This window comes from Melozone crissalis, unplaced genomic scaffold (assembly GCF_028551555.1).
Source record: "Melozone crissalis strain CALT ecotype California unplaced genomic scaffold, PUWL_Pcris_2 ptg000081l_1, whole genome shotgun sequence".
Lineage (NCBI taxonomy): Eukaryota > Metazoa > Chordata > Aves > Passeriformes > Passerellidae > Melozone > Melozone crissalis.
The window spans coordinates 7605196-7620846 of record NW_026535858.1 but is presented as its reverse complement, the minus strand read 5'-3'; the positions used below and the strand labels follow the sequence as shown (position 1 = coordinate 7620846).

At 38.8% G+C, this 15651-nt stretch overlaps 1 protein-coding gene across 8 annotated transcripts in view; it reads right to left on the bottom strand.

Annotated features, from left to right (window-relative positions):
• Positions 1 to 15651, bottom strand: part of CDC42BPA (CDC42 binding protein kinase alpha) — a 181125-nt gene that overhangs the window by 22629 nt on the left and 142845 nt on the right. For 6 of the 8 annotated variants that reach the window (XM_054290530.1, XM_054290531.1, XM_054290536.1 and 3 more), the window contains 10 exons: positions 14943 to 14981; positions 11763 to 11882; positions 10981 to 11061; positions 8794 to 8899; positions 7919 to 8055; positions 7136 to 7275; positions 6180 to 6261; positions 4820 to 5036; positions 3979 to 4041; positions 1797 to 2390 (listed from right to left, as the gene is read on the bottom strand). In XM_054290530.1, the coding sequence (XP_054146505.1) occupies positions 1797 to 2390; positions 3979 to 4041; positions 4820 to 5036; positions 6180 to 6261; positions 7136 to 7275; positions 7919 to 8055; positions 8794 to 8899; positions 10981 to 11061; positions 11763 to 11882; positions 14943 to 14981 (1579 nt within the window). The remainder of the gene's footprint in view (positions 1 to 1796; positions 2391 to 3978; positions 4042 to 4819; positions 5037 to 6179; positions 6262 to 7135; positions 7276 to 7918; positions 8056 to 8793; positions 8900 to 10980; positions 11062 to 11762; positions 11883 to 14942; positions 14982 to 15651) is intronic. The other 2 variants (XM_054290534.1, XM_054290533.1) reach the window with 2 other exon arrangements.

Below are 15651 nucleotides of genomic sequence, written 5' to 3'. Positions count from 1 at the left end.
CCTCCATTGAGTTGGAAATGATCATAATCAAATGACTTCATTTAGGACAAGCAAAAAACTGTCACAAATAACAATGGCAAGTGTAGATGAACTATGTGTGAAAAATACACATTTTTCAATCTATCACATAACCTTCTGTTTTGATTAATTCCTTGTCTGAGTCCACTGTAATAATCAATTGAGTAAAATTGCTTGAAATTGGCAAACACCCTGCAAATGTTGCTCCCTCCATACTCAGAAGGGCCTTCACTCAAACAAGGTGAAATAATCCTCCCCTTTACAGTGTGACTGGCCTGGTACCAGAGTGAGGTGAGAAGGAAGACTATTCTAAAAATCAACACGGAATTGGGCTTCTTCACTACTCTGAGTGCAGATTTGGCTAATCTTTATCTGCATTAAGAAAGACTTTAAAAAGATAAACATTCAGGTTTGGTTTTTTTCCCTTAAAACTGTCACAGAGATAAAGACCCAGGTTTCAAATAAGGTGCAATAAATGTTTAACAGACCTTGGTGGAAATGAAAATCTTGAAAAATTACAGTATTTTTCTTAGGGTTATGAAATATATTTTTCATATTGCCTCCTATGCATTGTATTTTGGAAGGGGAGAGAGAGACAGGAGGGCAACTTAGTGACTTTTTGAAAAAGGAGAGAAGAGATGAAAAAGAAGGTTGTTGACAAAACCTGCTGAGGAAGAAAGAATGAACAAATAAAGAAAGAAAAGACAAAACAGACTAGTAAGTAGGAACAAATACCATTAGAGAAAAGCAAGTCAAACTACCAGATCCTAATGACTCTCAGCATGAAGAAAGCTGGAACCAAAGTACAACCACATTCCAAGACTTTAAATAACAACAGTCCAGCACTGGTGGTAGCAAATACATAAAGTTCCCACTAGCCTCTGTTGAACCCAAAGCTTTTGGCTGTTTTAGAGTTAGAAAACCTGACTCATGAATCCTCTTTGTGTTCCAGCAAGTAGAGGTCAGTGCCAGAGTTGTTGAAACTAGCATGAATGAGGATTAAACCCTCTTCTCGGAGTCTCTGTGGTCATGAGCTGTGTCAGAGAGTCTCTTTTCCCAGCCCAGCAGCTGAAGGAGGAGTCAGGATTCTTCTGTTCTGGTTTTTAAGTTTGTTTATTTGCTGTTATCTATAATATTCTTTCTCTGACTCACTGAGGTCTGTCTGGCAGGCTGGGTTGAGGCACACTGACTGCCTCAGAGGTAGTGCTATCTTTTATACTAAAAGCCACGTGTACATTATTTACAATAATTTCCCAATACCTATCACCGATGTTAGACAGTGTGTTTCTACTCTAAACCAATCCAAAAGTGCCAACATCACCCAGAAGATGGAGGCTAAGAAAGGAGAAGGACGAAGAAGAAAGAAGAAGGCACGCCCAAATCCCTCTATCTTGGCTTCTGAACCCCCATTCTAAAAACGCAAAATTCTACTTTTCTATCTTGTAACAAACTAACTATCATTCTACCTAAACTTCCGTGGCTTGTGAATCCTCATATAAAGGTTGGTAATTGTTTTTTCCAAGGGTTAAAATCAAAGGCACAGGTGTTTTTGACTCTATGCCAAGGTCTCTGAGCCCCCTGTCAGGGTCTTGAGTCCTTCAGGGCAGCCAGAGGAATTCCTGGGGTCTGATATCTCCAACTAGATTAAAAATAGTGATAGTGGCTGAGAGCATCCATTAACCTGTCAGGTAATTAGCCCAGAACACCACCTCCCGTGGCTATCAACACAAGCAGAGATCACTTCAGACACACAGACACACACAGAGAGCACAACTCACAGCAAGAAGATGGAGTTGCGGGCCACATCAACTCTTGCTGCCTGGATCTTCGGCCCTGGCAGTCGACGTAAACCCCGACGCTGCTAAAACACAGCAGGTATTCTTTAGCTGAGATCTCGACCGCACAGATGGCATCAGTTGGCTGCTGTGAGATAAATGAGAGCGTGTGGTCGTCCGGGTGGAGCAGGCTGTACGGGCCGCCCTCCCCATGGAGGGGGTACTTGAGGAAACCTGACTGGTAGCCTACACAGAGACGGTCGCTGAAGATGGACATCCACTGGACGTTCCCCTGCACCTGGATCTCCTTGATCTTTTTGTGGCGCGTCTTGCTCTGATTGAGTTCGTAACAGAGCACCTGCCTCTTCATGGCCACGCACAGGCAGGTGAGGGCCCCGTGGCGCACGTGCCCAGACACGATGGCCTGGCAGCCCTTGGTCTCTGCCAGCTTATAGAAGTCAGTCTCCCTTCCATCCAGGGCGGCCATGGGGAAGAGCCGCACGTGGCGGTTCCGTCCTGAGATTACGGCGATGAGCTGCTCGCTCGGGATAAGCTCGATCTGATGGACCTTCTTATTGTCACCAACACGGATAATCTCTGAAAGAAAAATCAGAACAAGCCCCCTGTCACACACACATGTTTTATGAAAAATCCTTTTGTTAGTGTCTTTTCTCCTGCAAAGCTGAGAGGCCTCAGAAACAAAATGTAAACAATGATTATCTGCTGCTGTGGAATGCAACAGGTGCATCTGTGATTGGTCTCATGTGGTTGTTTCTAATTAATGGCCAATCACAGTCCAGCTGTCTTGGACTCTCTGGTCAGTCACAAGATTTTATTATCATTCCTTTTCTTTCTTTTCTGGCCTTCTGATGCCTCCTTTCTTCTTTTCTTTTAGTATAGTCTTAATATATCATTTTAATATAATATATATATATCATCAAATAATAAATCAGCCTTCTGAAACATGGAGCCAAGATTCTCATCTCTTCACTCGTCCTGGGACCCTTGTGAACACCACCACAGCCCCCTCAAATTCAAGTAAGTAATGGTGACGTGTGAATTGATTATAACATGTATTTGTAAAGATGAACTAGGAAAGAAACCCAAATGTGGACGTCATGGGACAGGGAGAGAGAAACGGGAAGTGTTTCTCACAGCAGATTGTGAGAATTTTTAAGGAGTTGTAAGGATGTGATAACTTGTTAAGTATAAGCAATCTGCAGGTGGTGTTTTTCTGGTTCATCTTTCTGTTCTTCTCAAGGACAGGGTATGAGGAAGGTGGTTTTGTTAGTTAGCCAATCAAACAATCTATGGTATCACTCTATAAAACCACATGGTTCTCTTGAATAAAGCCTTCTTTGCTCTTTCTACAATCCTGCCTCCTGACTGCTCCTGTGTCATCCTTGGTGCAAGAGTGACACCCAAGAAATCCCCTTTATTGCTTCCCTGCAGTATTAAAAAGTACAGAATCAAAAATAGTGTTTTAATAACACCAGATGTGCAAATTCTGGATGAACCTTTGGTTCTTCCTCATCAGAAATGGGAGGAGCAGATCTGATGCACTAACAACAAGTGTATTATTTCAGCATTCATTTCAAAAACAGTTCATAGCAAAAAACTACTGAATCAAGAAAAAGCCTCAGAGCTGAAGCATACAATTAAACATGACATTTGTTGAATTAACTTGGGCAATCTGTTAGCACATCTTGCAGTACTGCACAGAAGTTTGCACTTCCAGTACCAAGGAGGAGGTTACACAAAGGATTAAGCCACGACTCTTGCTGAGGTGCACAGCAGGAAATTCAAATGAGGGAGGTTTCTGCTGAGTATAAAAAGGAAGTGTTTCACTGTGAGAGTAATTTGCAACAGGCAGTCCAGAGAGATCATGGAACCTGTGTCCTTGGGGATTTTCAACACACAACTGGATAAAGCCCTGGGCAACCTGGTTTGAAATCAGTATTGAGACAGTTGGGGGAAAAATGGGGGAAAAAACTTCAACTGCATTCCAAAACCTTGATATTGGAAAGGATACCCAAACCAGAGAGCACAAAGAACACCTTTTAGTCTCTCATGGAGCTGTCCAGCTGATAATGTAGTAAATCATGAAAAATAAAACCAGAAGATACTGAATAAGAAAAAGATTAATTACTATTAGGGAAATTATTACCAGTTCCTAGTTTCTTACCATCTTTGGTGACATGCACAACAAACAACCCTTCTTCATTCCCCAGAGCTATTCTTTCATGGTCTATGACATTAAGGAAAAAAAAAGGTTATTTTTTTTTTGGAAGTACTTTATGAATCACCTAAACAATAGTTATAATTCTCATTAACAGAGACAGTATTTAGAATATAATGAAATAATTGTATATAAATCCAGACCTAATATATTAATCTATTTTAAAAAGTTGGCAAACTCCCAATCTTTCAAATTTCTCACAAAAGAAGTATTTTCCCATTTCTCCTGTTAGTTAAAGTAACAGCTAGAAACATAATTTTTAATAAATTGTTCAGAGAACTTAAGTCTAGCACCAGCTTTGAAGTAACTATATTATTATATTGAAATAATTTACATAATCAGAGTTTAACATATTTTATGCAGTACTATTTGAAATTACTAAATTCAACCTCTGATCTTATATCTTTTCTCTGGTCCCACCAGCAGATTTTTGAAGTGAGTGATTTACACCTCCTCTATAGTGCTAATTTTGCCCAGTTAGGGAATTATGTTTACAGAGTAACAAAAGAGGAATGTCCAATCCTCAGTCAAAATTATTCATAATGATGAATATTGGTGAATAATTATGAGTATGGGTGAATAGAGGGAATACTCTTAAAAGATTTGATTAAAGTGCTGGGTACTAACTTGCACTTTTCTCTTAGGCCCACACACATTGCCACAAGGGATAAAACCACTACCTATTCCTCTCTATTCAGTAGATAACCATCTAACACATTTTTTGCCTAAAAAATCATGCTTTTAGCATACTCATTTTATTAGAGCTTTCTTCTAAATAACTTCATACCTATGATTGCTGCTGACTGTGTTGTTTTGATGAGGGGCAAGGTGCTGTCATAAGCTTCTTTGGGGACATAGACTGAGCGATCTTTGAGTTTGTTCTTCTTCAAGATCCTATGCAACTCGTTCAGCACGCCCACCCACTTGCTTTTTTCATTCTCACCATCTGCTAGAATCAGGATTGAACACTTGTTACTGGATGCAGAGAGCTGGGAGGCTGTAACCTGCAAAAAAAAAAAAATCAAAACATAGTTTTAAGTCATAAGTGATAAATAATTTCCTCATTATCGTTTTTACAAGGGAATCAGATGCCTGTAAATGCCCTTTTAATTAGTTGTCTGAATTAAGGAAGTAAAAATTTCTCTTCAGTTAACAGAAAACACTCTTATCATAATCAAGAGCCCACAGCAGAAAACGACATGAGAATATTTTAAAGAACAGAGAAAATGTTGGCTTTATTTTAAATGCATTTGTATTTATTTTATAATTCATGAATGTCTGCTCTAAATAAGGTAGTCAATTGTTTCTCACAGCAATTTTATAACAAAAAGCATTTTTATAAAGTTTTCTGTATTTTTAAGAGCTATAGATTTCATTAATAATTTTTAATGCAATAAGAATGAATTCATTGAAAGAACGCCCTGTGATCCTTTTCATGCATTTGATACAGCTATTAACGATAAAATGGAAAGCCCCTTTTGTAGGTTTTATCTCCTCACAGCACACTGAGTGATGAATAATCTAAAAACTGGAAAAACAAGGACTGAAATACAAAGGCACAGTAAAGAAATTATGGCGGAACTTGTAAGACATCAAGGAAATTTCACTGAGGTCAAAGCTTTAACAGAATATCTAACAAAAATAAGAATATTAGAATAAGCCACTAATGGCAAAAATCCTGATACTAGATACAAATTTTGATGAGCATTTTGCACTCAATTTCTATACTGACTATCTGATGAATGGGAGTTCTGAGATATCCAGTGCATATGTGTAAAAAAAAAAAAAAAGTATAGAAAACAAAGACTTCAGCAATAACCCAGTGAGTTAAATTGAGAAGCAGAGGCCAACTAGAGGAAATGAAAATGTACAAGGTCATGATGCACAGAAGAATTTCAAATGACTAAGAAGAAATGGAGGAAAAATATGTCTTATTGTGAAGATGAAAAAACACAACCCACATGGAGATGAATGCTTGTCTAGATGTACCAGTGCTATTTTTAACACAGAAATTACATATGTGCAGATCCCTATGCATTGCTGCTGCTGCCAGGGATTCCACAGGGGCAGAACTGGCCAAGGAAATAAAATACTGGTGAGCTGTCACAGCACACATCACCCTGTGAAACCCAGGGTGTCATACTCACCCTAAAGATACAGGGGATATCTTTCCGATTTGCGTGGATGACATCTGAGGCCAAGACAGAACTCACTGAGAATTCTTCATCCCTTATGGAGATCATAAACATAATTGGAAAAGAGTTAATGAGCAAAATCTGTTTGGATTTTACTTTTTCAATAGTCTTGTTTAGTGAAGGAAACAAGTCAGCACTGAAATCTGATTTTTAAAATTATCCTTTCATCTGTATCTGAAGATAAAACTCACAAATGCAATGTTGCATAATTAATTCCTGGTAAATGCTGATGGAAATAAATCTATTCAGATATTCTGTAACTGGTTTTAATCTGTGTAAATTAAAACTTTTAAAGAAAAAGTCCAACTTAAAAAATAAGTGGAACAAAGAACAACTTCTCCAACTCTCATAAAAATCCAAACTCGCCTGGAAGCTACAACCTTCAGCAGTTTGGGGCTTCCTGGATGAACTGACTTAGATCAGAGATGAGCTTTACTTAGTTGCTATGTTAGATATTCTCAGCCTTCAGTGAGGCTGGTAGTATTTCAGTAGTACTGAAGATAGTGGGAACAAACTACTCAGCCCTTTTCAAGCAAAAATTGTAATACATTTACCCTACAACAAAGTTTTATGTCTTTGAAAACTCTATTCAACTCCAAAATGGTGTTGTTTTTAATTCTTTATTCATTCCAGATCTTCTGCACAGCTGAACAGACGCTCTTTGCACATGATGTTGTAATGGAAGTTTAGACATCCATAGAGGAACAAACAAGTGTAGCTCAGGCTAACTCCAAGTAACTGCTAACTACTCTTCTATTTTTTTTATCCCAGAAAATTAGTGCCTTTCAGCATGGATTAAAGGGTTTCATAAAAGCCCTGGAGCTTGCTTACTGATTTGACAGAAAGGAAAAGCAGAACAAAACCTCCCAGTGCCTGTGCCAAGCTCCCACCAGCAGCAAAGAGCTTACCTCATGTCTATGACCTGACTCACTACCACGCTGGGCTGAGATGCTTTTCCTTCTGCTACATCATACAGGAAGAGTTTAAAATCACAGATCACTGCCAGTGCTCTCTGCCAACCTTTCTTTACTCCAGCTGGCTTGGGGACCTTTAGAAAAATAAATTCTGATCAACTCTCTGTAAGTTTAGATGCAATCAAAAAATCAAACAGCAGAAAAATCAGTTTGCTGATCTGGGCTGGAAAGTTTTAATTCAGTGATGATGCTAAGCAACATATGCAAGAGCCCAGGAGCAGTAAGACCAACAAACACAGACAGACAATATATTAGTTAATAAATTAATAGCATCACAGATTCTTTCTTCTCATTTCACAAATTCATTCAGAGCTGTATTAACAAACATGGAGACAAAAACTCGTCTCTAGTTGGCCACAGAATTATGGCCAAAACTATGCTGAGTAAATATTTTAATATTTCTATGCAAATATCCACACCAGTAACCACAGACAGTACTAGCAGAAAGACGCAAAAAACCCACAGAGCCTGGAAGATGATCTGATCTGCAGAGATGAAACCGCTCAAGACCAACCCAAAGCACACTGACCAACAGAGTTGGAGAGAGGATCACTGCTGACAATGCTAAGAGTTGCTTTGTGAAAATTTAAATCTTAGTTTCCAAACTGCTACCCTAAGATGTAATTGAATCTAGCCCCCCAGTATTCAAAGTAATGCCAGCTCTGGAAAACAATGCATTTAATCTAAGTTCCTCAAATGCAGCTGCCTCCTACTTACTCTGACATGTCCTTCATAAGCTGTTCCTATGCCTTTCTGTGGATCTATTCCCAAAGGTCCCTTAGTCTGCTCAGGAGGGATTGGACATACTGCAGGAGCCTTGTCTGCACAGGTCACGTGGCAAGAGAATCCACACACTTGTGAGGAGGAGAAGAAACAAAAAGATTTGATGGTTATTTCTTGTGCAATGCAAAAGTTGGGATAATGATGATGAGATTTACAAAGAAATTCCCTTTCCTTTTTTGACCAGCATCTGAATAATCTCACTGAACTTTGCAACAGACAGAAATATAAGAATGCACACAGCAAAGTTCATGTTTTTATGTGCTCTAAATCCCAAACTTCTCTTTTTCAAATAGTTTATGGATACACTTGCTTTCACATAGATAAGAAAGAGCCTAATATAATCTCCATTATGTTCTCTAGGCCCAACTCTACTAGTAAACAAAACACTGGAACATCCTTTAAATAATAAGCACCATTCTGTGTGTATACAAACAAGAATAACTGCCATTCAGTACCAATTCTGCTTCTTTCTGGAATAAATCAGAATGGATGTCTATTAAATTTTGCCCTGCAACATAAAGCTGTTGTGACCACTCAGGGGGCCACCTGTGACCCCCTTATTGCTATTTTGAGTACACTGAACTAAGCTCTTCTACCACCAATTGGAATAAAAGTGTCCCCAGATAACTGGGCAATCTCTTATCTATGTCCAAAGTGTTTGGCTTCTACTCTTACAGACTGAAGCATGAGAATATACTGCTATTCAAAATATAAGCAGAAGACTCCTGCATCACCACACTACATTTCTTGTGCCATTTGCATCTGTAAGAACTTCAGTTCACACTTGCTCTGCTCTCCCAAGTGCTTACCTTCACAAGTACAGCCCTGTCGTATCAGACCAACCATCAGGGATGTGCACTGGTTGCATTTTGTTGGTGTGTTGAAGGATTTCACTACAAACTGGTGAGCTTTAGGCTGTGAAATGAGCAGACAAGGATGTTAGCACCTGTAACACTTCTCAAGTACAGTTATTTCTTTCACAGACAAGAGAGCATAGGTGAATTTCATCAGGCAGTTTGTTTGTGCTTGCTGAAATGAGATCTGAGCCAAAAAAAATTTCCTCATCACTGTGCCCACTGTGCCGCTGTTGATAATTTAAAGCATCCTCTGTAAACAAGGCCATGGAAACTGGACTCTGTCTCAGAACATGAGTTTGCTTCCATTGCAGATAGGAAAGCTGCCCAAGTGATTCTGTTACACTTTAGAAGTTGAAGGTGAATCATCATGTGCTTGGAGAGCACCTGACTTTCACCAGGTCAACCCATGACAGTATTTTCTAAGCTGCAAGTTCAGTGCTCCTCCCTCAGGAGTATTGCCTTAGTTAAAAGAAAAACAGCAAACTTTTTCAAAATTTTATGCCAGAAATCCCTGGCAGAGCCCCCTTTTATGGTGTTTAGCAGGGGCAATTCAGAACAGCCAATCTAAAGGCAAGAGCTGAAGTTGATAGATGAAGTTGATTTTGAAAGGGTTTCTCTTTTTTTATATTTCCTTGGGAACACAGAGTACATGAGCAAGTGGTTTCATTCTCTCCCTCTCCTCAAAGATGGCCATGCTGATGCTGCTATATAAAGGCTAAGGGCCCACATAATGTGGCAGGATGACTCACAGATGGCCTTATGTAAAATCCAGGAAGCTGCTTTGCTTTTCTATAAAAACTCTGAGCAAATAACTGGGAGTTAATAATAAAGAAAGGCCAGAACATAGGGTCAATGCAAAGACTGTCCCAAAAAACCTCAATCATGTATGTGATCTCAAACAAGACAATTTTGCAGATTACTTTGGAGAGTAGGTATGTTAAAATTTTACTCACTTTCCTGTTTTTCAGAGCATAAGATATCACAGCTAAGGGCTTAAACTTATCCATATTTAATGACAGCTTTACTGTTACAATGGCAGCATTCTGTCTACAGAATGTTCTGTTTTGAGACTTGCAGGGAAACAACACCCAGCTTTAAACACTGATGCAATCAAAAAATAAGAAGGTTCTTTAGGGGACATAATAAATTATAAAGCAAGTCATTACTTACTGAGCAAAATGTTTGCAAAAATTAAATTATGTAGACAGTAAAGTCTGTTTCACATGATTCCAAGGGCACTTCAAGTATTATTTTAATTGATCTACTAAGATGCTGCCAACAGAGCACTGTCTGATCAAAATTTCTAGCTTTCTTTTACACAAGTGAATCTTCTGCCACTTTGCAATTTATCAAAGCAGAGAAACAGATCTACTAGAAAGGCTTGCTTATTTCATTATTAGTTGCACAAAAACCTGTTATTTTTAAATATACAGAAGATTCCTAAACCATTGAGTCATTTTCAAAACTTTCATAAGAGTTTTTTTCCTTTAAAGCCTGTATTTATTCTTCATTTGTTTGAATAGACAATCTCCTGGGAATTAGCATATACTGGCACATTCAGCAACAGCAAAATTATTTGAACAACTGATGGAAAATCAGTACTTATGCAGATAAAAGCCAAAAGACAGGAAAATTGGAAATCTTTTTCTGTAGTGCTCACTCTACACTGCTTTAAAACAGGCAAATCTGTGGTTTTATTTTTAGGGATACTCTTTGCCTTTTCTCAAGAATAAACATCTAATTACCCCACAGACACGCTAATCTGAGACTTTCCTGTATGTAAAGAGTAGAGAGGCATGTTGGTCAGACACATGTCAGAAAACACTCTCTTCCTAGGATGGCACTTTGCTTTCTTCACATTCTAGCTCATTTACCTCTTTCTGGTGCCCAAACTACCGTTTTTCCTACAATCCAATGCCTGTGGAATTCCTAATGCACCCCATAATGTAAGAACCAAGGGCTTTAAATTTTAGAGGGCAACCAGCTTGCACATCAACACCTCACATATTCATCTCCTAAACGCCCTTACAGGCAGCTCTGGTAAGATCAGTGTGATAAGCAGCTCTCCTGGAGCTGCAGCCCAGGAGTGCCACATTGCCCTTGCTACACAGGAAGTGGGAATTCCTGACAAAAGGGTACCTTTGGTGCAGAGAGTCCCGAGCCAATGTACGCTGTCCTCATGGTGGGCGTGTGAATGGAACGGGGAGGATGATCTGTAACCTGCACAGAGCCCCCAAAGATCAATCAGACACCAAGAACACAATACCAAAGAGAGCCTGGATAAAGGAAGAAGAGCAGGTTGTCCCACCCATCCCATTCCCCAGCATCCAAGCCATGAAACCAAACTGATTCATGCAGGACTCAGAAAAACAAATCTTATTTCTCAGCAAGATCCATCTCCTAAATGTTAAAACCAACTTCACATTGTCTGAAATGTCTGATTAGATATTTGCTAATACAAAATATTAGAAAACACACTTTTTTTTTTAAATCAGGGAAAGGGGATAAATTATTACATCAATGTATTATTATATTTGCAGAATCTGGCTAACATTTCATAATAACAAGTCTTCCAGCAGGGCTTTAAAGTGCATTTTTACAAACTATATTATAACAATCTTTGTGCCAACATTTCTTAAATTCATGACTGAGGATATGTTATGAAGAGACACCATAACTAATAATTGATTCATAGTTCCCATTCCTATTCAATTACCCATATGTGAAAGGAAATAAAACATTCCCCAAAACACAGTTCACCACTAGTGCAGAAGGCCATGACAAAGTCCTAAACAGTCTTGCTGCAGAAGAATGAGCTGCACCTTAAACAAAAGACTTGCAGTACTCATTTTTATACAAGTGAAACTGTTACTCCTAGAAAGAGAAAAAAAAAGGACAAATATCTTACAACACTGAAGTACCTCAATTGGTTCAATCTCACTGGCTGTGGAAGGAGATCTTGATCTTGAATGGAGGTGAGACTTGCTATCTTCATCCCGTGATGGAGTATTAGACAATGTAAAATTCTCAACTGAATCAATCTAGGAGAACAATTCAAAAGAGGAAAAAAAAAAAAAAACAACAACCAAAGAAATAAATCAAAGACATCATTAAAAAAGAATTCTCAACTCTTACCAAAATAAGATATGGGAGCAGTAGAATTCCTAAGAGAGAACTGAGAGGATAAAAATTCAGTTTTAAGCAACTTCCTAATTAAAAGCAAAATGGAATGAAAATTGTTGCATGTAAACACGCCAAGGCTTCTGCTGAGAGGTGAGCACATGCATAAGAGCTGCTAGTTCAGGGCCCCTGATAACCACTTGAAGACACTTGCAATTCAGCATTTTTCAAGGGTGAATGTTTTCTGAACACTATGGGGTTTTGTCCACTGGTAGCAGGGATTTGTTAGAAGTGAATTTCCACACAGCCCATGTAAATTCCTGCAAACATATTCAGAAGAAAACAAGGAGAAAAGGCAGAGCAGTGTATATCCTGACAACTACATTCACAGAGAACTGAAGGGGTCTTGCACCCCATTTGAACTACAGAAACATCCTTACCAGGAACACCGATTCTTCTGGGGAATGTTTTCCTAGTCCTTGATATACAGAATGAAACTAAGCCCAACACAGAGCTACACTGAACAAGGCACATAGGTACAAAGAGGCATCCTGGGTAACAAGTCATCTTTTGTTAGTAAAGCTGAAAAAATCAGAGAAGGCAGGATTCTTCCTTGAAAACAAGACATCGCTGCAAAGTTTCCTATGTAAAATTATACTAGAAAAAAAACCCACCAAAACTGTGAAAATGCTTTTTTCCCACTAATAATAAAAGCTGCAGGCCTGCAGAAGGCTTCATGGCATGCCTTGATTTTCTGGAGCAATGCTATCATCAGTTCTGCACTGCCAAGGATTTGTCTAGCTTGCAGGCAAACTAAAATATGCAGCCGTGTTTACAGAAAGCATTTGAACATTCCAGTGTTTCTCATCTCATTTGCCACTGACAATACCAAGAATTCCACAAACTTTACTGCTTTTTGGGAATCAATTATATTGCCAAGCCAATTTTATACATGCACATACAGTCCTGTTCTTCAGGAGCTCAGTCATGGTAGCCAACAGGTGCAGTTGCTAGTTTCATTTTATTTTTTTTTTTAATAGTGAGTTAAGTCTGATGGCTTCTAGTTTTACCATACCTTTCCAAAAAATTATCTGGTGGAGAATGCTCATCATTTTAATCAACTTAGGCATATTAACATGCCTGCAAGCATTTCTGAAACGAAAATGGGAAATTCTCACACTGGGATACACCTGTTTACTACACATAGATCATGTGTTTCAAGCATTCAGGCAAAAAGTAGCAGTAAAGTGAACATTTTGTGCTCAGATTTATCAGAAGCAAATAATTGAAAGCTTTATCCAGTATTAGAAACACTGATGCCTTAAGTAGTAAATCCTCAAATGCAACATGTTTCAATTATTTTAAACTTCTTTTTAATCCAGTCTAAACATGTGAAAACTTGGAGTCCACACAAAGACTGTTTAACCTTCAACAATTCTACCTCCTCCTTAAAAATGTTACTAAAAAATAAACCCAGTGAGTAACTACAGGCAAATTTTTTCATAGCAAGAAACAGACACTCCTTTTTTCCTACAAATTAAACCTGGAGATCTAATCTATCATTTCATAAATGTTTCCAGACACTCCAAGGGCTTTCCCTTTCAAAGCAGCATCTGCATACCAAAGAATTTTCATGGTGTCTATGAAAAAATGTAGTACAAGCCTGATATCAGTGATGGAACCTTTCTGGAATGTGCTACAAAACCTTTGTGGTTGAAGACAACTGCTGAAACAGTAACGAATGCATTTTCACTTTACTTACAAACATAAAAAGCCCACAAAACACATAGAACCTGATCCACCATTGCAGAAGGGAATTTAATCACCACCTTCAGGGCAGAAACAAGGGCTTTAAGCTGGATTGCTGCAGTGATCTCGGGGTCCTGGCTTTCATGAGAAGAACCAAGCACAAAACCAACCTGACTCAACTATGGTCAACAGTTTATGAAGACCATGCCAGCATCTTTCAAACTGGTTTTAAACTAATCCACTGGATTACCCAAAGCAGACTTCACTATTTCCTACCAAACTGCAAGAGTTTTGCTGTCTTCCACAGGACTGTGCAGGTCTGAGCCAAAGCTGGCCAGTGTATTAACATATCTGGAGGAGAGAGAACTTCTCATCTGGAGGCACCACCAACAAAAACAACCTTGCCTGAGAGAGTCAGCAGTGTGCTTTGAACTGCATGGCTAAGGACATCATTAGAGCTGATGGGCATTCTGTTTGTTTATTGAACATTCAACAGAAATTCTGTCTATGCTTACTTATCCCTTCCACCACATCTTTATAAAACAACAGAAGTGGCAGTATGAGATTAAAATGGACATAGCTTAACTGGTAGGAATTCATCCTCACTTAGTCTGCTTTGATAACATCTGTAAACCCTTAAAAACTCACCTTGACTTTTGAAACACCATAGACCTTTCCAGCCTAACCAGCTACAACACAACCATCCTCTCTTTTCTTTGTATGAATTTTTCCTATCCTCCTTGATGCTCCATTTACTCAATTCCCCACTTCATGTCTATTTATCTTTGCACTGTGATATTTTCTATCATTTGCTGTGATGTTCCCCCCAAATGCCAAATTTTGACCTTCTATGGGCAATTCCCATGACTTAACACGTGCCTTCTGTTAAGGGCAAGGAAACAAACAGGCTCTCATTTGATGTTTGCTCATCTTCCCAACCTGCATCAGCCTGATCAGCTTCCACACAGAACTTCCACATTAAAATCAGGAAGTACCCAAAGCATCTTCTCCAGTTTCAGAGATATTCTGCTCATAGGATTGCCAAATGAAATAATCCAAAAGCTTTGAGCCCACGGCTGTAAAACAACAGAAAGCACAGCAGCAGCAGCAGCAAACAGCAGCAGCAGCAGCAGCACAAGACATGCAGTGAGGTAAATACACAATCCATACATTAAACATGGACAAAACAGGCAAAAAAATGAAGGGCCACATAGAGTAAGACAGCCTCTTACACGTCTGCCTTTGTTAGCTGGAATACAGGAAGGAGAGCGCTTTAACAAAGAGAGGAGGAGAATATGTTACAAAACCAAACAGTGACACATACATCACCTCAGAATTCCTCACTCTATCTCCACAGGTAGTGCTTAGACACACACAGGCGTGTTCACTGTTACAAGGATTTTAAAAACAAGCTATTCTAGGCTAACAAGAAGGAAGAAACATTAAAAAAACAAAAAAGGAACAGCTATTCCAAGTCAACAGTCTTGCACTGGACAATAGCAGCAGAGCTGCAGACTACACTGCACCATTAATTTGCAGTTGGCATCTCTGTGCTATGAACAAGAGGAATAAAGTCATCTATTGGAGGCACAATATGTCCAATTTAAAGTATCATTATGAACCAGAATTACTCAATTATGAACGTGCAGGTGAAGCCAAGGCTCTCACCACACACCACTATGATTTATTCTGTTCAATAATAAGAATTCAGAACACCATTTGTTATTCTGTGGCTACTTACAGAGCTCAGATTTGTTTAGTCTAGCAAAGCCCATGGGGACTGCGTGCGAGGACAGATTGCAGGAGGACTTAAGAAATCTATTTCTAATTTCTAATGTCTTAGTAACAGGGCAAAAAATAGTATTTTTGAGCATGAGGGAAAAATAATTTTGACAATGAAAAATGGGATTCCATTTTATTGCTATGAAATAACCACAAATT